Source organism: Varanus komodoensis, unplaced genomic scaffold, assembly GCF_004798865.1.
Source record: "Varanus komodoensis strain SLA01 unplaced genomic scaffold, ASM479886v1 scaffold84, whole genome shotgun sequence".
Taxonomy (NCBI): domain Eukaryota; kingdom Metazoa; phylum Chordata; class Lepidosauria; order Squamata; family Varanidae; genus Varanus; species Varanus komodoensis.
The window spans coordinates 990,738-1,015,273 of record NW_025336531.1 but is presented as its reverse complement, the minus strand read 5'-3'; the positions used below and the strand labels follow the sequence as shown (position 1 = coordinate 1,015,273).

The 24,536-nt window shown below is 46.3% G+C and overlaps 1 protein-coding gene across 4 annotated transcripts in view; it reads left to right on the top strand.

Annotated features, from left to right (window-relative positions):
- Window positions 1-22,261, top strand: part of BAIAP2 (BAR/IMD domain containing adaptor protein 2) — a 132,996-nt gene extending 110,735 nt beyond the window's left edge. Inside the window, exons 8-15 of one of the 4 annotated variants that reach the window (XM_044456459.1) lie at window positions 42-269; window positions 1,834-2,035; window positions 3,216-3,417; window positions 6,159-6,227; window positions 6,777-6,927; window positions 10,455-10,489; window positions 14,295-14,346; window positions 19,944-22,261. In XM_044456459.1, the coding sequence (XP_044312394.1) occupies window positions 42-269; window positions 1,834-2,035; window positions 3,216-3,417; window positions 6,159-6,227; window positions 6,777-6,927; window positions 10,455-10,489; window positions 14,295-14,322 (915 nt within the window). In that variant the 3' untranslated portion in view covers window positions 14,323-14,346; window positions 19,944-22,261. Of the gene's footprint in view, window positions 1-41; window positions 270-1,833; window positions 2,036-3,215; window positions 3,418-6,158; window positions 6,228-6,776; window positions 6,928-10,454; window positions 10,490-11,876; window positions 12,310-13,416; window positions 13,767-14,294; window positions 14,347-19,943 lie in introns of those variants that run through there. The other 3 variants (XM_044456457.1, XM_044456460.1, XM_044456458.1) reach the window with 3 other exon arrangements.
- Window positions 22,262-24,536: the final 2,275 nt, after the last annotated feature.

The following is a 24,536-nucleotide window of genomic DNA, read 5'->3' as shown; positions in this document are numbered from 1 at the left end:
TGCTCTTTTTTTCTCCTCTTTTCTTTGTTTGGTAACTTCAGGGGAAGGACATCTTGACCCAGAAGCTCCCGCTCTGGCAGCAGTCTTGCTCTGATCCTAACAAGATCCCAGACCGTGCCATTCAGCTTATGCAGCAGATGGCCATTGGCAGCAATGGGACCGTTATGCCCAGCCCGCTTTCCACGTCCAAGTCAAACCTCATCATCTCAGACCCTATTCCTGGTGCCAAACCACTCCCAGTCCCACCCGAGCTGGCGCCGTTCGTAGGAGTAAGTATTGCATAAGCTGCATGGATTCTGCAGGGGAAACGTGGGGCGTCACGCTCCCTCCTCCAGCAAGGTGCCACGGGACTAGAACCATCTCTTGCTCCATTACAGAAGGCAGAGTAAGAATAAGGGAAGCAGTGTTGACTGTAAGAAAAATTCCTAAGACCATTTTTATATAATGGCTTTATTAGGCCAGCCAGAAAGTCACCAGAAATGTGCAAGCTTTCAAGATCTCCTGTTCTCTTCTTCAGGCAAGATGCTACAAAAAGCAGATTGGGGAGGATGGGGAGGGGATAAAACCCTGACTCAATGGCAAAATTACAGTATCAGCATGTGCAGACTCCCAGGATGAAAGAGAGGAGGAGGGCTTTTCAGACAAGCACTGCCTTATTGAAGCGCTTCTTGTTCCTTCTTGAGAAATAAGGCAAAGGAAGAGTGATTCCTGTTCATGTATAGCTCATAAATGTGCAAGAGTCAGTATCTAATTTCACTCCAGATTGAAGCCAACCTCTAAAAGCTGGGTTAAATGGTGAACATAAAACTATATGCCTGAGGAAACGTGTGCTTCGTATGCTGAATTTGCTCCTCGGTGATTCCAGGCTTTTCAGTATTTTACATTTCCTGCAGTACCTGCTTTTGTGGCTGCAATCCAAAACTCAGCAGCTCAGTCAGATTTTAATGCTTTGATGACAATACGCAGGAACAGGGATGCTTATGGATTGTGCTCTGGAGGTAATCTGCATAATACAGAAGCATGTCTTTGCTAAACTGATCAGAAAAAGGCTAAGCTGACAGATCCTGCTTATGAGAGTCTATGTGGTGCAGTGGCTGGAATGTTGTGCTTGGGAGATACGAGTTCTAGTCCCCACTCAGCCATGAAGCCCACTGGGTGGTGGTGGGCCAGTGACTGCCTCTCAGCCTAAGGCGGGATATAGATATAATGTAATATCATACAGTGGCAACGCAGCTGCCCACAGGATCCCTCAAGCAGGATGGGTGCAAGACCTCCACCTGCCCAAGCTCCTCAGCGACTGGTGTACGCAGGCACTCTGTCTCTGGTAAAGGAGGAAGCACATAGCCAATAAGGCTTGCAGCCACTGAGAGCCGCCTCCTCCCTCATGAATTTGCCCGGTCCCTTTTCAAAGCCATCCAGATTGGCAGCCATCACCACTTCCTGTGGCAGCAAATTCCATAGTTTAATTGTTTGCTGTGTGAAGAAGTACCTCCTTTTATCTGTCCTAAACCTTCCACTGATCAGCTTCAATGCAGGACCCTGGGTTCAATGTTATGAGAGAGGGAGAAAAATGTCTCCCTTTCCACTTTCTCCAAACCATGCAGTTATAATCTCTGCCTGCAGCCATGAGATATGGCAGCCCTTACAAAGAAAGTATTTTACACTTTTGTGTGTCCCTCTAATTATAATAGTTGTGTGTCTAAATCCTGCAAGTATTTTTCTTTTTAAAGAAACACGTGTTTTAATATGTGTTGCACTCAAGATTTGAGGATTTTGGCCAGGTGTCTTCCTCTAAGCTGAAATCTAACTGCTATTTCTCCTCCCACTCTTCAGCGCATGTCTGCACAAGAGACCATTCCAGTGATGAATGGTGTCTCGAGCTCGGAAGGTGAAGATTACAACCACTGGTCGGACAGGAAGCCTCCTCAGCCCAAGTCCTTATCCCCTCCTCAGACTCAGAAGCAGCTGAGTGACTCATACTCCAACACCCTCCCCGTGCGCAAAAGCGTAATGCCGAAAAACAGCTATGCGACCAGTAAGTCTGGCTTGTCAGAGTCAAGCGGATATGCAGACTAACTACCTGGTAGGACATCCTACCTGGTAGGAGTGAAACTCTTTCACACGTGCACTGTAAATACTCTTTCTGATTATAAGTTTCCCAGAAGCAAGAGCAATGGCCAGGAAAGAGCTGAAATGTGCAGGACTCCCATCGCTAACAGGTTGCCCTTGCAGGCATCACTGAACTGTATCCTAGGCTGCTACAAGACTTAATTAAACTAGACGTGATTGTTTCTCATGCACTACAGGGGCTTGTACAACAGATGCATTTGGATGCCTCTGTACCTGAAGCAGACTGTTTCTTAGGACAGCTTGTGTCCCAGTATAGATGCTATAATGTGTTGCAGTGCTCCCGATCTTTCCGTGTAGTAGTAGAAGCTATGAGGAAGAAAGGACCCCTTGCATCACTTTATGTGAGTGGCTATAAGTATTGCAACCATCTGGATACAAATATTTGCAGCTGTTGCTCAGTTGTAGCAACCAATGGATGACCTTGCTCTGAGTGAAGAGAAAAAATCTTGTGGCACTGGACAAAAATGATGAGGTTACTCTGCTGTGTAATCACTGCTTCCTTCTGTGCCACATTGCACAGGTATTTATTGCCAAGTGATTTAAGAAAGAGATTGCTCAGTGCTTCATATCCACAAGGGTTCTCCTCCAGGAAACTCACTCAATCTCTCTTTTTTTCTTTTTTTTTGCTTTGTTTTTCTCCTTTGCTGGCATTCACTACAAAGATGTAAATGTTTAAGATGAATGAATGAATCCTTGAATAAAACCATGAGAGGGATCTTGTTTTGCAAACAGGCTAAGTAATTGTGTAGGAGAAAGCCAGTTTGACCCCAAAGCCTGCAAAGTATAAAGAATCTAATGGGAGGGCGGGTCATTAAGGAATCGATATTTATATGTTTCACAAGACCATATGATACATTTATGAGGGATTCAAATTAAAACATTATGTTTTTCTGGACGCCTATTGTTTGTGCAGCCTGCAGTTAATGAGACAATAAGAGGCTGGCAGCGCTCTAAGTAAAGAAGGAACAACATATTTACATTTAGTTTTAGTAAGTCGACTGGGGGAGGGTTCTTCATGCTGAGGATTTAGGCCAGCTTTCCAGAACAGGAATGAGTCCCGATGGTTCAGTTTTCTTTATTTTCAGCTGAAAACAAGACGCTGCCCCGTTCCAGCTCCATGGCAGCAGGACTAGAGAAGAACGGCAGGACGCGAGTACGAGCCATCTTCTCTCACGCCGCTGGGGATAACAGCACCCTTCTCAGCTTCAAGGAGGGAGACCTCATCACTCTGCTGGTGCCAGAGGCCAGAGATGGGTGGCACTACGGGGAGAGCGAGAAGACAAAATTGTAAGGGCCCTCGCTTGTTTGGGGGCATTGAGGTTGAGTCTCTGTTGATGCTTTCCTCCAGTAGCTGAGTTTTTCACAAAGTGGGCAAATGTTCGCTTTGTGGAACAGGAAGCAATAGGGCTAAGGAGTTCCTATTGCTTCGTTGCTCTTACACATTGTAGCTTTTCGAATGCAAAGTGCATAGAGAGTGTTACAGGACTATTAGTGCAGAATATAAGTTTAATAAATAAATAAGCAAGCAAGGTCAGATCACAACCCCAGTGAATGATTCATCCAATACTTTACTACCACATAAGAAGTTAGTACTGGTAGGTCAAGCTCAAAAAGTAGAGGGAATTTCCAGCATGTGCAAGTCAATATTTATTGGAGAATCGGGATGTGTTTTGGGCACAGGGTTCTCTTTCTGGTGAGTGATTATTACTTCAGACTCCCTGTATTCAAAACATGTAATGTCTTTTAATAAGCACTGCCCTCCATCATTTTGGAAATTTCCTTAACACCTGTAACTAGCGTGTCACACCATAGCTTAAAGGTGGGCAACTCGTGGCCCTCCGAATGTTCTGGCCTACAACTCCGCTGTCTTTCACCATTGGCTGTGCTGGCAAGGACTGATGAGAGTTTCGGGCCAAGACGTTGCCATGGATGAAATCTGGTGTGCTAAGGGATGGAATGTGTAATAAACAGCTCTGCCCTCAGCACAGACCTCCCACGCTGAGGAGTGCCAGAAAAAATCAAGAGGAATGGCAGAAACCGCAGGCACTTAGCTCCCTGAGCGTCCATGGCATAACTTGGAACAAAAAGCTGTCACTGGGGTAGACTGCTGCAGCAGGTTGGCTTTTGCACAATATGCTTTCTGAGGAATTGGGGGAAGCTTGTTGCTTAGCAACGGTGGTGTAGGTAAACTCCTCCACAGTTCCCGAGTATTTGTGAGCTCGCTTGCTCTTCCTCAGAATCATGATTTTTTAAAGGCCTAAAGCAGATGCTACACTCGTCTCCTCCCACCCACCTTCCAGAAAATGGCCCAGTATTTTCCACTCTTTCTGTAGAGGCTGGAGAGAATCTGCCCTTTGAGGAGCTGCAGCAGGCCAGGTGGCCGGCTTCAGTGGCAAAAGGCAGTGGCCAAGTCAGTTGTAGTTAACACTAGCGGAATAAAACTTTGGATCTCTGGAGTTGGTGGGTAAGGCAAAGAAAGTGCCAGTCTGCTGGTGTGCTCTCATTCATCATCTTGCCCACAGTTTTGCTTGTATGAGGAGATGGGAAGCAGGAAATTGAGGAAGGGCGCTGAGGCTCCTCTGCCGATCCAAGCCAAGAAAAGAGGGGAGTCTCGCAGTAATATGGTCCCGACAGCCTGGCCTCTGACCTGACTGGAGCTGTCGCTGATATTAGTGGCTTGCTCTTCATGATTTAGCTCAGAATCATTCTAGATTTTATCTTTATGGTTTTTACATCAGAAAGTTCTATTGCGAAACAAATCACATTGCTACAATGTTCAGGCACCAAGCATGCCTAAGGAGTCCCCGAGTTCTGAACATCTTGAGTTATGAACAGCCTGTACTTATGAGCAAACTGCCATAAAGCCTATTAATTTTTTAAAATTACTGTGGAAAATCGTCAGAGAGAGAGAGGAAGCAAAAGGGAAGTGAGGAAGGCCTCCAGAGCTGGTCTTCCTGCCATGCCCATGTGGAGAGGGAAATCTCTCCAGCATTTCCTTGCTGCAGAGAGGAGGTGCTGGGGAGTTTGGATGGGAGTAGGGCTACAGATTTTAGTGGTTTGGGGTCCTGTGCCCCTGATCCCCACAAATGTGGAAGACTGACTATACATGATCCAACTTAAGTATGTATCAGGCTTACAGACAGATTTCCATTTTCCCAGGAAAGGAACTCATTTGTTAACCGGGGACTGCCTATACGTATATGCCAAATGGGCAGTTTTGCACTAGTTAAAGGGACCAGAGTTTGGCTTCAGTGTGCACAAATGGTTAAGACAGAAGGGAAACATCCGGCAGCAAGAAGAGTCATGTAGTTAACATATTATAGCTTAAAGAACAGCAATTTCCAACTTCCCCCACGCTGCAGTGAATGAATGAATGAATAAATTATAGAACTAGCCCCAAAACCATATTGTCATGGTGTGGAATTAAAGCCCAATAGGACCTTGCAAGAATAAATCTTTCTGCATCCAAGCTGCGTTTTTCCTAATTGTTCTCATGCAGTGGTGCATGCATGGTTTCATCAAATACAAGAGGTGGTATATGCAGTGGCCTTAACAACACAGAGCACCATACGATACACTCATCGTTGATTTCATAGGAGATAATCTGCCAGCTGCATCAGGCTGCAAATGGGGTACAGTTTATTGGGAATGGACTATCTACCTGTGCGTAGTCGAGTTTTGAACTTTTCTCCTAAGACTGTCAGCTGATGCACTTTCAATGTAAAATGCAGGGACTGCACCGTCGTTTCTCTACAAATATGGAAGTCCAGACTCTTGGTTTCCTCAAGATTTTTGGCTTCCTTGAACCTTGATTTTCATGGGGATGGCAATGGAATTAGACTGCATGTTTCTTGCAGTTCAGGAGATGGCTTGGAGGGTATGGGCAGCCTAGCACATGCACAAAAACTACTGACAGGCAGGCTGCCTCTTGCTGTAATCGGAACAGTATTTAAAGCCCCTTTCTGGCATCTTTTCCGGTGTGAGAGAGAAGTTGAACTTTTGCCTTCTTTTTTGGACCTGTGTTACAGGAGAGGCTGGTTTCCTTTCTCCTACACTCGTGTGCTCGACACTGATGCCAGCGACAGGTTACACATGAGGTAAGAAGGCTTTGTGGCTCTCGGGCATTTTGATGGAACTTGTATTTATACAGATGAGTCCCACTTTTGCTAAACCAGAGCCAATAATCTGGCTTGCATTGCCCTCTTCTGGCTCATCTTTCGTCAGTAACACACGGCACCTATTTCAGACTGGTATTGCAGGCTTTTCTGTGGAAATATTTGATGTTTGTGTATGCGTGTCTGTGTGAAGAGCAACCCAAAGCAAATATGTTTGATGGAATGGCTCCCATTAGGATGTTTCATCAGTGTAAACACAACAGGCAAGGATAGCCAGCACTGAAAAATGCAGAGCTGGGCGTGGGAATAGGGATGGAGAACATTTCTTTGAAGGAATCAAGGGCATCCACATAGCTGATGCCGATGCCCCATTTCCAATCAGTCCTTTAGAGTGAGAGAGGCTGGGAAAACACTGAACTTGTCTGTTGGCAAGGTAGGAAGGTGGAGGGAGGCCCAACCACACGTCATTTGTCCTCCTTGAAGTAATTCTGCAAGGTGCGGGATGCTAACCACATGGATTTATCTCTCCAGCCAAGGGAAGAGCAGTAGTACGGGTAACCTGTTGGACAAAGATGACATCCCCCCTCCAGATTACAGCATGTCGTCTCGAGCTTTCCAGTCGCAAAACGTCAGCACTTTCAAACAGAGGCCGTACAGTGTGGCCATGCCACCCTTCACCCAGGTGAGGAGCCTCTTTGGGTGGGGCTAAGGTATGCTCTGCTGTGAATGGGCTCTATTCTAATGGCTTGCAGTTCAGCCAGAGGCAGCTACTGCCCTGCATAGATTCTGGGGGCCGCACAAACAGAGTGAATTTGACTGTTCAGGTCATTAAGTTCTGGTGGCTGCAGGGCTACGTCTTTTTCTGGTGGCATAAGCCTCGCTGTGTTCTTAAAGAGACTTGGAATCTGTATTGCCTTTAGAGAAGTCCCTTAAAACAAGACTGGTGTGGTGGGCCTGGAAGTATCCAAGTTGCTTTAGGGCCATTGCAATTGATTGTTTGAGAGTGAGCAAAGAAATGGAGCCTAGGCCTCTAAAAGTCCTGGCTGGCCAGCTAGACCCAAGGGAGGGGTTTCCAGCATGAAGGAGACTGTTCCAAAGGCTAGAACCCCTGCAAGGAAATGTGTATGGGGAAAGGCCATAGTTCAGACCCCAGGACTGCCCTGCCGAAGGTCTCTGTTTCAATCCCTGGTTTCTCCTGGAAAGAATCCTTTGGAAATCCTGTCTAGCCATGGTTAGCTAGTGTAGCACAGGGATGGGCAAATTCTGCTGATATGGGGCCAATTTTTGCTCTCTGCAGAATTGATTCCACTCACTGGATTTGCTGCTGAAACGGTGTTTTTGCTGCTGCACTGCTGAATTTCACCAGCACGCTGGAGGGTAGTAGGGTGTCGTATAGAAGGCTGACGTGGGGGCACATGTAGCCCATGAGCTGCATGTTTCCCCTGCCAGGTGGAGGCAGTAGTGAGCTAGATGGACAAATGGCCTGACTTGGTTGCTGTGACTGTGCTTGGGAGAAACTGGCCCGGGCTCCCTCTGGCTATGCAGCTGCCACAGTAGAATGCCAGGTTCCGTTCTCCACTGCAGAGCACGAACAATCACCTTTTTGTGAGATAGGGTAGCGCTTTGGAATGGAATCGATAGACTGTTTGGGACAAATTATTTGTCTTGGCAGAATGCTCTTCAGGCTGCATGCAAGATTTTCAAACCCCATCTTTACACTTGGGAGCAGGTGTGTACAGGTTGATTGTTTCCCCATCTTGTCAGCTTGGTGATAATGCTTGCTGTAACCTCGATCAGCATTTCCTGTTGCCCAGGAACTGTTTAGAAAGTTCCACAGTGGATGCTAGGACAGGAGGGCAATAAAGCACTCTTTGATACTGCCATTGCTCCCTCCTCCTTTCATGGCAAGTTTGGGTTTCTGACATGTGATTCATCAGCAGAAAATGAAGCAGCCCTTCTTTTCCGTAGCCAAACAGCAGAAGCGGAGCTGGGCCCAAAGCACAGAACTGGGTCTGCATCTTGGATGGCTGAGAGGTCATTCTGCTAAAAGGAGACCTGATTGCAGCACAGCCAAAGTGAAATTCTCCAAGTGTCTGTTTTCTTACATAGGTCTTTTTGCAAGAAGGTGAGGCTTATTTGCCGACAGGTGCTTATGTTCATTATTTATAGGAGTACCTTATGCCCTACGGTTGTGCAATTAATGACTATTCCAGTGGCCTCTGCCAACTGCTACCTGCTTCCTACCAGCCTTATCCTAGGTCAACAGTCGTAAGTCCCAAGAACACAAAGTTTCCACTGGGATTTCTGGAAGCTGTTTTCTGTCTAAGACATCTTTGTGCCTTACCTAGCATGTGCCTCTTACCCCCTCTCTTCTTCCTTTCTCATCCTCGTCCTTCCAAGGAGGCTGTGCACTGACTTGTTTCTTTTAAAAAATAAAGCAGAAGGAAACCTAAATGGAGAAAAAACATCAACCATTTGGCAAATGAGTTATGAATAAGGCACAAAGAGTGGCAGTAAAACAGCAGCGAAAATACCCAATTGGTAACATTTGGCTGTTCTGTGTGAGTATCTACACCAAAAATTGGTTGCTTGTAGGTCAACAAAGCTTATTTTTTCTTCTCTCAGAATGTCTTACTTTGGAACTGGGAACAGTCTTTAAACTCTCAAGTTTTAAAAGGTCAGGAAGACTACCTCCAACCAAAATAGACCAGCTGTTAAAATGAGTGAAAGGCTAAAGTGATGGGAGGAGGAACAAGTCTGGTGATGCTACATTGAAAATTAATGTGCAGTCTGGAAGGTGTCAGGGCTCCCCTTTTAGTAGTCAACATTTGCAGTGGGAATCTCAACAAATCATGAGTAAAAGTTGGAAAAGCAGCATACAGATATTTAATAAAATCATAGGTTGTAAATTGGGGACAATGTTACAGTCCAGAAATGCTTCTGTTGGAACTTCTTGAGGCTTTTTGAGATCAAGAAGCCCAGAATCAAAATTGTCAGGAGTCTACTGGTTTCTCAGGTAATGTCAAAACCACAAGTTTTATCTGAGGAACTGCTTTGGATGAATGTGTTGAAGAGCAATGATAGTTTTGTTGTTAGGTTGCAATAGGGGAAGCATTGGCTTCTTAAATGAGTGGTTCTGAGACTTAAATCATACTCTCAGAGTTGGCGGCCCTTTTCCCTGAGTGCAGATATGTGAGAGCTAGTTATGACTGCAAATGATTGCTTAAGAGCTGTGCATGGGGTTTCAGTTTGGTTGGGCACAGCCCCAACATTTGAAATAGAAGCCTTCAGTTCCATTCAGCTGAAACTACTGTCTGAAACTTTAGAAATTTGCCCAGAATAAGTGATATTTATCAGCAAAGTTCAAGTGAGAAAGTGACTGGAATAATTGCTCCAGGTTGCATCAATATTTCTGTTCCTGTTTTTGGCTTTGCTGCAACAAGCTGAGCCAAATGTTCTTTCTTGCAGAGCTTGAGCAGGACTGTGTTTGTTTATTCAGAAAGGAAGAAACTCCCTAGAACTATCGAGGACCCCTGTACATGATGGTGAAACTTTGAATTGTATCGCCTCTAGATTTGTGGTTTGACTGTACCCATGCCAACAGGAAAAATAAGCACGTGTCGTTTTCCTTTCTTTCTCTGTACACATCAGAGCATGGCGATGAACTAGACAGGAGGCATTTTTCTGTGCACCATTGTCCCTGTTTCATCTGTTCCACTGATGCCTTGAACCATCTCTTTGGCATTTATTAATGGGAGAAAGGATAATGCTCAAAAGAGATGGGGTAGAGGGTCCTACGCCTGCTTCCAGTGCCGTCAATCAGGTTTTCCAGAGGGCGTTTCCAAGCATGTATAGCATTTTATGCCACCCCATTTCAACATCCTGCAGTTCACATCTTACACTGGAGACCTCCTCTGTCTCAGGTTGAAGACAGCGTTCAGTTGTCATTCTCTAATCTGACAGTTTTGTTATCTGAAGTCACATTCTTGTGAAAGGAGTGTAACTCTTCACCACTGACTGATGCCCATACAGCTTCAATTAGCCTTCAGTTTGGTCTCAGTTTCTTAGACCAAAAGTGTATGACTATGAGCTCAAAAATGGTTGGGTCAATTAGTGTTTATCTTCCATTGACATCTGTGGGCAAATGTGGCGTCTTCTAATCACTGATCTCGTGACTTCTTTTCCTTTTCTTTCCCCCTGTATCCATAGGGCCTGGATGACTATGGGACAAGATCCTCAAGCAGGTAAGAGGTTGCATTTTCAAGCCCATTGCAGATACAAAATGAGTGTCAGTAAAGGGCTGGGGTTAGGCTGCAGTGTCTCCTGACAGATGATTGCATGCAGCTCCTTTCTAATCAGGCACAAGCTGTGAGTGCCAGCTCCATAGAGTCCCCTGCCTTCTGGGTGACCCAGGAGGAGATGGTTACATTTTGGTATATTGGATTTAGGATCTTCACATGAAGAACATAACCTAGAGTAAAGAAGGTGGCCTCACTAATGTGAAGATGAGTAATGGTAGACACTGTGACAGATTTTTCTCTACAGTGTGCTGGGACATGAGAATGCTCCGGTGTGCTAAAGGTTAAAAGGAGGTCACAGATTGGTGGTAGAACAGGTAGTTTGCATGAAGAAGGTCCCAGGTTCACTTCCTGACATCACTGGGTATGGCAGGCAAAGCATCCACCTGAATCTGAAGAGCTGCTGCCAGTTAGTATCAACAATACTGGCTTCAGAATAAGCTTCCTATGTAGGTTGCGCTACAGTCCCTGCAGAGCAGTGGTGGGGCCTAACAGACCTGCCAGTGCCTTGCAAGAACTGAATGTACAGCTTAGAGCATGCTTCGGCATCTTCCACAGTTCACTTGGATTTGGGGACAGATGTGTAGTGCCTCCTTGATGGTTTATGGCTTGTGTTTATGGCTCAATTCAAATGTAATGTTTCCAGTCCAAGCAGGAATGAGCTTTGAACTCAAATACTCCCCAGTCCCCTTCTTTCCTTCTCCTGTATCACTTACCTGCAAGTTTGTTAAACTGTAGATTCCCTGTTATGCTGAATCTGTGGTTTAAATAGTCCTTACAAACCAGGATCAAATTGTAGTTTGTTACCCTGGTTTTCAGGGAATAGGTGGGTGCTTGAGAGAAGCAGGAGGAGGCACCTGCATCATTTGTTGGACTGGGCAACATTAGGTCTGAAACCTAGACCTATGCAAAAAGTTTCCTCAAGGTAGAACACTTTTGAAAATGGTTGTATTTAGAGGAACATTGCAAAGCATATGGTCAGGCAATACCCATTTTTATTAGAACCAACCAAAAAGTTCCCAAAATAATTGGTCTTCACCCTGCCCTTTTCACCTTACCAATGGAATGTAGGTAGGATGCCAACTTTACACAAAGCTCAGAAGTCTAGGGGATGGGCCATGATTTTTCCACTACTCTCCTTCTGCCCTCTACCCCACTCCCTGCTTCCAAACCAAAAGGGATACTGCATTGCACTCAAGATGTGTTACTGACAGGTTGTTGTCCATCAGATGCTTCTCTTCTCTCTCTCTTTCTCTCTTTCTCTCTCTCTTTTAACTTCTTTTGCTGAAGTGCAGTTTGGCAGTATTCTGTGCTTTTTCTTTCTGTTCCACAGCGGCAGTGGCACTTTGGTATCTACAGTGTGAGAGAAGGACCCTTGACTAGAAATGGCAGCTGCTGCTTGGAAGAGTTTGCTTCTCTGTCCCCCCTCCATTTCTTTCTTTCTTCTACTTCTTCACAATTTCTTCTCACCTATCCTCATTTTAAAAAGAAAAGGAAAAAGTCACTCTTCTCTCCACTCCTGGATTTCTAACTCTTGTGATCGTTAAGGGAATCCATGGTACAGCTACACCACCACCACCACTACCACCACCACGGCAGTCCCTGAAGTTTGCAAATCATTCTTTAAAAAATATTTTTGAGCAGAAAATATTAAAACAGGGCTTAATTAGTTTTTCAGCAGCAGCCGCCTGGGTACAGTTTACATTTACACTAAACTAGATAGATATCCCATCTCTCTCTCTCTCTCTCTCTCTCTCTCTCTCTCTCTCTCTCTCTCTCTCTCTCTCTCTCTCTCTCTCTCTCTCTGTATTATACACATAATTTTTAAGTGCACTATCCCTTTTCAGAGGTTTTAATGTGAACTTCACATTAAAGCATTGTCAATGGAGACTTTTTTTCCTTTTGAAGAATAACTCAGAAACAAGTATGCATGGCCTATGGTGTACGTACTGTTATTTCAAGGATCCTTTTTTGAATGTTACCATGATGCCAGTTTTCTGTGTCAAAAGGGAGGGTGCGCAAAGAAGCTAGGAAGCCTGAGCCCCCTCAGTTGCTCTTCAGGGGTTGCATAAAGGACAGTGGAGAATAATGAGAAAGGGAGAGCAGTGTCTGGTTTTCAGTGAGGATTTGACTGTTCATCTGCCCCAGCTAATTAAACTGAGCACTAACCCAGTATTCTTTTTTAAAGGGGCTGTTTGTTTATATGTGTGTGTGTGTGTGTGTGTGTGTGTGTGTGTGTGTACATATATGTATATATATAAATAAATATCTTGCGGTTAGTGCTCTGGGAATTTGGAGTTGGGAGCAGGGGGAGGAGAAATTCTGTTGAATTATGCAGTTTGCCAAATCAATCCAAAGACTTTCTCTTTATAAATTTGGAGGTGTGTGGGGTTTTTTGCAGGGGTAGGAGTTGGATATTGGATTTTTTTCCGATTTTTGGTAGTATGGGGAGGGATGTCAGAATGGCAGGTGAGTTGGGTCTGGGATGGGTTCTGGTCTTCATGATTTTTGGCAAAATCTCCTAAAATGCTGTCAATCTTCTTTGTGTGTCTTGATTAACTTCAGAGGCAAACACAGTAGAATTGGAGTTAATGGATACTGGTATTGCTTCTTCTATCACTGAATTCTGGGAAGTCAGTCACGTGCCCCCTGTTAAAGACTTAACATTTTCACTTCTGCTTGAAAGACTACAGTATAAATCTGTATTCCTATTAGGACCACATGCAATTTTTTTTTTAAAGGAAACAAAAATCAAAATATTTGACCTGTATAGGAGGCTGCTGGCAATATTTTCTTGACTATTATCTTGATTCGTGTCTTTCTCTCTCTCTCTCTCTCTCTCTCTCTCTCTCTCTCTCTCTTTCTATATATAGAATATCTCTATACACATAACAAAGGTTTTATTTGTTTTATATAATAGACTCTGGGGCATCTGTAAAAAGAACCTCCTTACATTGTTGTCATAATTTTGCTCAAAAGACTTTTACATCCAAGATATTCTGTAGTAAAGAATGAACTTAGAGAACAACAAAACAAAAAGCAAACAAAAACATGCAAACTGCAAAACTTGTGTAAAGACTGTGAAAGTGCTGCGGGGAGTGGTGTTTTGTTTGGGTTTTTTTCTTTTTTTAAGAAAAGCAGAAAACAAAGAGCAGCAATGGCAAAAAAGACAAGGATAAATGTGCCCTGTACTGAGATGTTTGAATAAAGGTTTTGTTTCCTCCATTAAGTTGGGCTTGGGTGATTTTCTTTGGGCTTTCTTTTTGGTGGTGATGGAAGTTGCCACATGATAGCCTGGTTGCACGGCTCTTTTGGCACCCCGAAGCTCTGTGAAATGCTCACCGTGTGGTTTGTCACCTCAGACACCCCGTGTCCTTTTCTACGATTTGAACATTATTGACATCTAGTAAAGTATGACTGACCATCAGGTTTAGGGGGTCCAGTTGTGATTTGTAGCCAATTTAGGATGAGGCAGAGGCTTGGCCCTTGTTTCTTCCCCTGCAGTCCTCCTGCCCTTGCATTTGGGGGCAATGAGCTTGAGTTGCCACAGGTAACAAATGCACGTTGCCTTGCATCCTGGATCCGGGCCAGCAGCCAGCGGGTCAGGAAACCTCTCTCGCCTGAAGGTCCTGCGTCTGAGGGTGCCTTCGGTGCTTGTTTTAAATAACCGCTTCTCCACTCCCATTATTTATGGCATATACATGCATACTGAGTACAGCCTACAAACAGCCTCTCTATTTTTCCATTACAGCACGGATATTGAAGTGGCCAGGTTTTGAGAGGTGTCCTGACTGTGTATAGTTGTAAGTTTACCATTGCTACCCCCATGTGTCAGCTCCTTTCCCTCTGCCTCAGCCTCACTCCTAAGAGTGCTCTGGACTGACTGTTCACATACTGGTGAATGTGGAACCAGACCATGGGGATGGGGGGGTGTCCTTGACTGGGAAGAAGGGCCTCTGCTGAGCAGCTGTGGACACTCCCTTGGTGAATTCCATTCTCCTCAGGTGACTAGTCAGTTCAGAGCCTGACTTGCTTGCAACTCAATCCACTGGTTGGTGTTTTAATGCCTTTCTCTGGCCGAGAGAAAGTGGACTCCTTTTCCTCTGCTGACCTTTAGAGTAAATCTCCATGCTTCCGTCTCTGCAATCCACTACTACACCTGCACAACTCCTAGCACACTGCCTACCTCACTCCCCACGCTCTCCGCCCCCTTCCTTTTGTGTGGGTTCACATTTCCATGGAACACTTTCAGACATGGGCCTCTCTGATCTCAAGCTGGTGTTTGGCGCTTTGGCACAGCCCCAGTGTGATTTTGCTGGGCCTCGGGTCACTGCCTGCCTTCCCTTCCCAAGGCAATCAGTTCCTGGTTGTTCCTGTCTGGCTTCTCATCTTCCATGCCAGCTTCCTGGCCTTATGAGTTCCCGCCCAAAATGCAGTGTGTTTGTTTGTGAACAATAACAAAAAAGAGGCCCTGGACTAGCGGACTTGTGTACTAGGGCAATTTTGTGTGTGGGGCATTGTACGTGGTGTTGGCATATCCTTGCATGCAGGGAGCTCCCATGCATGTGAGGACACCATGGACTATTCCAACACAAGCAGAAGAAGGCCTTTCTTCATAGCTGCCTGCCCTTTCAGTAACCTCTTTTCAGTTTTGCACTGTGACGGCTACTCCAACATACGATGGTTGATGTGATGGTTACACAACAAAATAGACTTGTGCCACCCCTGTTTTTCTTGAGTATCATTTAATGGACCACTGCCCCTTCAGCAAGTGAGGTCCATGGTTGGATGGGGGATGCTGGGACTTGTAGGACCTTTTCTCTCTAAACACTGATAGAGGTGTACCCTTGTTCCCCTTTGCAATTCCTTCTGTCCCACCTCTGCACTGAAGCTCAGACACAACTCAGAAAGTTTCTTGCGTTTCTGCCAGGCTCTTGGGTTACCCTCCCTCTTCCTTTTGCCATTACAAAAATAGTTAACTTTTCCTTGATGAATCATAGAGTGAACAGTTTTGAATACCTTCTCCCCCCGACCCCACCTTTAACTTCCTTTCAACTGCAAGAATCTATTTTAACATCCCCTGGGAGAAAAATGATCTTGGCCTCTGCATTAATTAAGTAGGGAATATTAATTGCCTGTGATTTAAAAATAGGATAATTTATCTTGTTGCTGTGAACCACGCAGACCTTTTCAAGTAATTGGTGCTGGCTGAAAAAGGTGCCTGTGAGTGGGGATCTTCCATGGATCCATACCTGTACAGCAAGCCCTGGTTCCCTTTCCTCTTCTGGGGTAGGCTCTGAGGTTGCTTTATGCAAAAGGTGGCTTTTTATACTTCGGTGTAAAACCGTATTATGGCAATTGAATAATGTGTACATAAACACATTCATCAGCAGTGGCTCCTTTTTAAAAAATGCACGAGCCATGGTTTTCTGTATGTTAAAGGGGCATCCATGGGAACAGCACATGTGCCCGCGTGTTTCACATTTGAGATGGCACATTTTATATACATCAGCATTTCACTCATCCGCAAAGCCTTTTGACAAAGCCTAGCCCTCTGTGCACTTGCTAGGATCGAGTCTCCAGAAGGCATTCGCAAGGTTGCTTGCTTGCTCTGGAATCCCTCCTGGAGGAAACAACCCCCTCTCCTCAGCCTTCCTAGCTTCTAGGGCTTCCAGTTCACAAGCTACTTGTGGAAGTCACAGAAGCCACTTGAGCCAATAACTCGCATCATCCCTCGCCATTGGCAGTGCTGGTGAGGGACACTGGGTGTTAAGGGCCAAAGCCCTTGGTGGCCACAGTTTGGCCACCCTGACTTAGAGCAGTTTTCTCCATCTGGCACCCGTTGCCATGCCTTGTTGCCTCCTGAACCTAGATTCAAAGCTGTGCGTTGCCGGGCTGGCTGCCTTGGTCTCTGCCCTGCAGCAGGAGTGTGTAGAAAGGAGAGTTGCTTCCGCAGAACAAGAAGCGGCAGCGAGGGGGCAGACCTACATGAGGGTTCAGAAAATGTGGGCAGGCAGAGGCATCAGTGGCTCAAACGTCTCCAGCAACACTAGGCAAAAGATCCATTTCTATTTCCTGGGGGAAATTATCTAGCTGTCCCATGAAGCATGAGTCTGTATTTCGCTTTATTAATCCTCTGAGCTGTTTTAAATCTCCTTGGGGAGATAACAGACGATGCATTGCCATGCCCACTGGGCAGTTGGATCCATTGCTGGAGAGCTGGCAGTAGCTCTTCTTCAGCCAGCCTCTGCCTCGCAGGTTGCGCTTGCCATGGAAACATCAGGCTCGCGTGTTTCTATGGAGAGTGTGGATGCTGGCACTGTTTCCTTGCGTCGGGCAACGTCTGCTTCTGTAACTAAATATGGCAAGCAACAGGGCAAAATAAAAGCACACAACCTCCCACAAGCTCTTGGGTTAGGACAGTGAAGCCACCTGAGCAAATAACGTAAGTTCATGCTGCCATTTCATACATAAAAAGGAACATTCCAGAAGCAGTTTGTACCGGTGCCTTTCTCAGCAAGCGTCTCTGCACAAGACATTCACTGAACACCTGTGATTGCTTATTCATGGTTTTTCCAGGTTCTTTCGACCTCAGTGCCATCCTCCAGTTTCCCTTCTCCTTTTTAAAGAGCACTTTCCCAACTTTACAGTGGGGGAAATGGAGTATTTTTTTAAAGTGAAAGGAAAGTTATTTTCCTACTTGTATAATTGTAATATTCTGCTATAGCACAGCACCACCCAGAGGCTATTTAGAAGAAAAGTAGGAAAGGAAAAGCTTTTGGTGTAGAGAGCAGAAATCAGGTACATTAACAGCCTCTTGTAAGAAAGCTCAAAGAGGAAACTGCACTAACAACGCCCCATGGATATGGAGAGTGCAGATCGTTACCTATTGCAGGCACATTCTGCTTGTCCGTCTTCTGCTGAGACTCAGGCCTGGCAAGGGCTCTCTTGCTGCCCCTGGGCAGCAGCAGGGGCAGTGTTGCCAGGGGTGGCAGAGAGGGAGGGTTGGGACCACGTTGGCTCCTGACCCATGCAGCTTTCCACTGGCATGTGTGGGCTGCTGGTGGGCCCTCCGAGCTGGGGCAGCCGTGCAGTTCCCTGCTCGGGGCACCGCCGCCTCATATGGGTGCCTCCTGCTGCTCCTTGGGCAGGCTGGCCCTGTGGAGCCCTCCCGGGCTGGGGCGAGACAAGAACATCTTGCAAGATGCTGAGGTTAATCATTGCCAACATGTGTACGCGCACATGTTCCTCATTGCTTTGGCTTCCATGGGATGTGTATCTTCAAGATAAAGCCAGGGTGGCTCTTGTCTTAAGAGAGAAGGCTGTAGGATCTGAAGTCTGTTCTCCTTGGCCTGAGCCCAGTGGGCCTGGACAGGCTTCAGGCGCCATTTCTCTGCTGCCGAGCTGTGCTATGCCGGTCATTGCCTGTCAACAAGCCGTGGACGCAGCGCCCCCTTGGATCTTTCTGTGCCAAGAAAGATCAGGAATGCAATTTGCTGGAAATGCCTCCCCCGCCCCCACCCGGTGACCTTGGCCAAGCTCAAGATTTGTCCTCACCCGCGAGTGTAGCAGGCCCACAACCGTGACTTGTTCACAAGAACTTGGAGAGCAGCAGCTTGCCCTGAACAGATGCAAGATGTTCTGGAGGAAGCAGTGCCATGTGTGTGGGTGCCTTGTAAATATCAATAAAGTGTGACTTTTTGCTGAGGGAGGAGGAGTAAAACTATCATGTCTGAAAATAGCCCTGTTGCTCTGGAGGCCTAGAAAGTAACAGTGCAATCCTGAAACAGCAGTTTCTACTACACAAAGGTTGACTCCGCATGACCAGTTTTCTTGTTATTCACCATAGTCAGCACTCTGCCTCATCTAGCCCGAAATGAAATTGCTGGAAGAGCCATTTGAAGTATGTTTTGCATTCGGGGATGTGACTCCGATCTTCAAGTATGGCTTGAACGCATGGAAGAACAAGTGGGAGCTGCAACAGAACGTTGCCATGTGCACCGCCGTTCAGCTGTTCTTCCCCCATCGTACTCCACTTCCCCTCCCAAACATTCTCCCATTCTCCCCACATCCCAAAGCCAAGTCAGCATTCCATAGTCGCTGAGCACACTTGACTGGTGAGGGGAGTCCTCCCTACCCTTCAGGGTTTTAAAACCAGATTTTATGGACTTCTGCAAACCTCAGGGCTCTGGCTGAGCTTGGTGATACCTGCCCTTTGTAAGTGGGCTTAGCTGTTTTAGCTCCATAAGCGTCAGCATTCATCATATATCTTTATGGGAGAATTTTGTTACCTTGGTTGCTCTCAAATGTCAAAGCACTAATTCTCTGAGGAAGGAATTGGTATAAATGAAGACTAAAATTAATTTATATATTTCAATCAGTGGGACTTTTACTACCAGCCTGCGTCTCGAAGGTACGCATATTAAGTTTCTTAGTCGTCTTTGTTTACCCGAGTCTATGGACTGTTAGCAGCTTGCATTTTCCTGCCTCTGAACTTGCATCTGGAGCTTGCTACAATTGCCATGGGAATTTCAGCACAGTTTTTCCACATTCCTAAAAAAACCCTACCTAGCTAAGTCATTTAGAGGAGTGTTGAGCACCTGGATTGGAGCCAACCTGATGTGACGCTCAAGCCCCCAAGACCTGGGAGGCTGACATGGCATTAGGCCAAGCACGCATAGTATCCTTTCAGGTTACAGTTAGGGTGGAGAAAACCTTTGCCACAAGGGGAGGGAAAAATGGGAGGGCAGCACTACGCACATGAGAACAAAAAGAAGCAAAGCCTCAAATAGTACTGAAAAGCATATTAAAAAAAAAAAGCAGACTGAAAAATCCTTGTGAAACAAGATGTCTGTGGCCAGTAAGATGCCCACACCCTTCCTTGGACACACAAGAATACAGATGGCTTGTCAAGGCACCATCTCTCAGGAAGAGGCTTGGTTTCTTTCCGTTGTTTGCTCGCAGGAGGAGAGGGACAATTTTGGTAGCATCCCCATGGCAACTGCAACAGGTGCTCCAAGCCTTGAGACACCCCCTCTGCCAGAATGCGGCACAAGAAGCTTTCACTTGCAGATGTTTGTGTTGCTTTCTGCATGAGACAAAGCAGTGTCTATCCATCTGTCCTTGTTCCTAATAGTGCATACTCCAAATTCGGAGTGGAAACCATCCTGAAGACAAGTGTTAAAGTAATTTGTCACCCAGGTGTAGCCATTTGGGCCAAAGATAACCATTTGAAAAGATGTTTCTGTTCAAATCGATGTTGTCTTGGTTGCGATGGGAGCAATGTTTCCAGTGAGCTTTTGTCATCCTTGCGTCTCATTCCTTTGTCGTCTCTGTTGGTGCAGGTCTTGGAGGGCCCAGAGCCGTTCCCGCTAAACCCTGCCTTGCTTTCTCTCTACAGGAACCCTTTTGCCAATGTCCAGCTCAAACCAACGGTGACTAACGATCGTTCAGCTCCTCTCATCAGCTGATCCCAGGGATGTTGGGTGATGGCGGGTACCTCGCACCTTTTGAGTTTCACCTGTGCTGCATCTCTGTGGTCTCCTTGTAAAACATGCATGTTTTCCCCACAACTCTATTTTTGTAGTTAGACTGAATGCCAGCCTGCTGCTTGAAAAGCAGGTCTTGGCACACTTATTTTGTTGCTCTCTAGAAACAAACGGAAGAGATACTTCAGCTTTGGAGTGATCTTGAAGGTAACTTGTGGTCTCTATTCTGAATGGAAAGCTAGACAGAACTATAAAGCAGGTCCCGCGGTCTTCTTCTGTACTGTTATAAACTATGTTCAAAATAGTCTAATGATGGCAACAAGCCATGAAAGCGAGCATGGGGATGAACCTTGCTACTGTTGCAGTGTCGTTTATGCCCGTTAGAATTTCTTCTAGTCTGCACAGTTGGAACACACGGATTTGAGTAAGCAACCTGGACTTCAGTCGTGGTCCAGAAAAGATTTGACACTGCCCAATGCCACAGGATGGTGATGTCTGCCAGCCCCCAGGTATCCCAAATCCCAAACTCATGAACTGCACCGCTCTGCGTCCAGAGCACTGCAATATGGGGACCGAGGTCTCTCTAGTTTTGGCGGCTCAATACCAGTTTGGTACTGCAGGTCAGCTCTGCTTGTTTGAAAGCTCCTGGTGCAATGTTCAAAACTGCACCCCATTCCTCCTTGCGTTTCAATCTTTTAGTCAGCTTTCCTTTTCAAGTTCCCTTGCCCTGCAGTGTAGGTGGGGGCACATTCATGAAGAGCTTTCTTAAGATTCCCTACATTGCAAGGCAAAACACACAGTGCTTCACCAGGATTTGCGCGGTGTGATGTCAGTGTATGGCCTCCACTAGCAGCAGCTGCCCACCTGGGCCAGCGGATCTGTACCTCTGAGGTTCCTGCCACTTGCGGTTTTGTTTTGCACTTGGCATCACACTGTAAATCGAAGTTCTGCGGGCAAGTCAGCAGTGAAGGCGATCTGTCGACTGCTGGGGAAATCTCCCCGAGAGTTGAGGCTTGTGCCTGCATCCACTGGGTGGGGACAAGGCATAGCGCACTCCGTGAAGACGAACTCTCTCCCTCTGCTGTCTCCATATGCCTCGCCTTGCAGCCACTGAGGTCGCATTCAATTACCACCACCTGCCCCAATCCCAGGCGGGAAGAAGTAGGGGCCCAGCTCTACACAGTACGTGCCGTCCTACTTCTTTAAGTGTGCGGATTGTTGTTGATGGAAGGACCAGCAGGAACTGGAGGACAGACCAACTTCTCCCCTGCCAGCTATTTGTCTGCACAAAATCTACCACGCATAGGAACCTTTCTCTCAGTTCCAATGTTTATCTCCCTCCAAAAGTAGGAGAGCAGCTTGATCCGATTTTGAATGGCCAAAGTTGTTAAACAGCCTCTCCCTGTAACTGTTGCTGGTCTTTTGTTGACGCTGAAGCCCATTTATTTCCCCTAGCATTTTTTTTTAAAGAACTAGACTCTAGAGGCCAGCTAGATCTTACTAGCTCCATTATCCCCAGCCAGCATGGCCAGTAGTAAATGATCACAGGAATCGTAGCCCAGCGAGAGCCACCAGTTTCCAATCTGTGTTTTAAGGCAATTGCAAAACTGCCTGGAATATGCACTTTGGTCTTCAGATGTAGCAGGCGTACAAATTCTAGAAGATGTAGTCACATTTAGAGTCCATGCCTTTCCTTTATGAGATGCTGAACAATGCCGAAGGTATCTTGTGCCATCCTGGCTGGTAGGGAGCCCTGACCTCTGGCATTCTGCTGGTAAAGTACTTCTCACATAGGTAGGTCACAGTGAAATTATAACTTGCTTTTCTCAAACAGAAGTGCATAAACAGACCGTGTGCTTCCATACATGTCTTGATAGCTATATTTTTATATAAAAAAAATTATATCTTAGCTTTAAGCCAGTTTTTCATAATTACCAGGCTGGATTGCGCAGGGCAGGAGCAATCTGGCAAAAGCTACTCTTGACACAAACAGTGATGATAGGCATAGATACTGGCAAGTTGACCTCATGGGAGCCAGCAAATCTTGAGAAGCCATGTCCTCCTGTTGGCATGGACTTGCTGACTGGTGCCCAGCTTCCCTGTTGGAAACATTCTTCAGGTGGCTTGATAATGGCCTTGGGGTCCTTGATCACAGAAGTATGGTGAGGTCTCAGCCAGAGTGGGTGAAACAGCTGTGAGCCATGCTAGCAAAAAAGGTCGGATTCTACTTGGATAGAGAGTATTTTACAAGAACTTATTTTAAAGTGGTAGAACTAGGAAAGGAGAAAGGTTTTAGTGCCTTCCTTGTGCTTGCCTTGGTCTAGCTTCTTTGGTGAAATGGCCCCTCCCTAGCTAATGTTGCAAGGATTGTGGCCTTACTGCAGTGTTGTTTAACGGCCCGTGGGAGAAGTGCACTCTTGTTCTGAAGAATGGAGGGGGCACATGGCATTTTTTAAAAGCAGGCAATAAAACAACTGTGTGTCACCTCCAGGAATTTGGAGGCCTCAAGGCAGCAAGGAACTCCACACAGTCCCAACAGGATCCCCAGAAGGGGAAGGATGTGGGATGTGCCAAGCTGAAAATTTCTTTATGCTGCCTCAGCATTTGAAAGTGCTCCCTGCGGCACGAAGCAGCGTTTTTGCTGGGGCTGGTGCATTCTGAAGCAGTTCCCAGCAAGCATCTGACTTCCCCAGCCTTTGGAATTTAATACTGCCCCCTTGCATCGAGAGATGGGGTGGGAGCCGGCAACAACTAATTGGGTGGTGGTGGGGCACTGACAAATTTCTCTTCCACTAGCTGCTGTCATGGTGGCACCTCCGCTGCCCCACCCTGGTTTCATTTTCCTCTTGCAGTAATCACACGATTGATCTTGCACTATCAAGAAACACACAGTGAATAGTTCTGCTGCACAGTAAAGTTTGCTTCTGTACTGAAAGGGCTAAGAACAAGTAGGGGCAATATAAACGAAGCAAGCAAGCAGCCCTTGTTCCACCCATTGCTATACGATCTCGAAAGGAGACTTCCTGTTCTTCCTGGAGATTGTGCTATTCACACTCAAGCACTTGGTCCAGGCTCCTGCTCAGAAAGTGTCCCGCCTCTGCTGCTGCTCTCCAAGCCTCTGTATTTTGCTGCTTGAGGATGAACGGAGGTTGTTTTTGCAGAGGTTCGAGTCCTGCTGTTTCTTGGTCAGCAACTTTCCCAAATTAACACAATTGTAAGGCCTTCTGTCCCTCACAGCAGAAGGAAAGCGTGTGCATTTAAAGCGTGGCACACCCTCTCTGCCAAGGGTCTCGATCTCTGGCGGTTGATAGGCAAGAGACAGTCAAGCCTCCTTTTTTTGGTTAGGATGGCCTACACGATTTTAAAGGAACAACCACAGTCAATACATCTGGGCTGAAAGTCATATTAGAGAACGTCACTGCCTAACCTTTGCACACCTTCCACTATTCCAGTCTCCTAGACATGCAGGCTGGTGTGGGTGGGAGTTGTAGTCCAACATAGCCATGGAAGGCTGTGCTAGAACCAGAGGTGCTAGGATAGTGGGCTGCGTGTGGGATCAAGTTATCTAGCTTTAGTCCAGCCAGGAGCATGCGTCAAAACGAAGAATATAGAGCAGAGAGAATAAGGAACAGAGCACGAACAGCGAGAGGCTTTCCAAGCTGGTGCCTTGTGTTAAACGGCGGCGGCTTCAATTCCTATGAAAGCAGGCGGGCTGGCTGGAAAGTGCAGGTAGGGGTAGTTGCGGGCCCTGCTGTGCTGGCCTGAGGGCGTGTGCAGGTGCGCCACTGCTACAGATGCCTTGAGCGTTAGTGCTCAAGAGCTGCTGCTGCTGCTGCTGCTGCTTAAAAAAAAAAGATCAGCATTTGGGCACCCTTTCATGCCTGAGGTAAAACATGCTGTTGCCTCCTACGTACAGTTTGTCTTCAAAGGTACCACAATACTTTCTGCCTCTTTGCTGCAAGGCCACTAGCACTGCTCCATCTCTGAATCCTGTAACATGTTTTTGTAAGCCAGGTGCTTGACTGAATTTCGGTTGCAAAATAGGAGGGTTTCAGATGTCCCTGAAGAGGGACAATGCTTTATTCAGATAACTCTAAAGAGCAATTTTTAATCAGTCTTGGCCATGATGGAAGGGTGGTTTCTGGCAATCCAAAGGATTTTTGCAAAGAAACTGGATAAAGGCAATACTGACCTTTTGTTTCTGTGTTGTAACAAACCATTGGAAGGAGTTAGCTTGGCACTTTAGGAAGTTAATTGCCACACCAAGGTCAGGTCAGCACTAAAGGCTCAGCTTACACATCCAACTAACTCAAAAAGGACATGGCGGATGGGGCTGTTGGTGGCTGCTGCTCCTGATGGCTCTGTATTACCTCCAGGATCAGAGGCAGCGTGCCTGGGAGAGCCGATTTCTGGCCGGCATGAACCACATGTGTACTGTTGCGATTCTGCCTGCTGTGTGGCCTTGCCACAGGTGGGCCACCGTTCAGACAGAATGCTGGACTAGA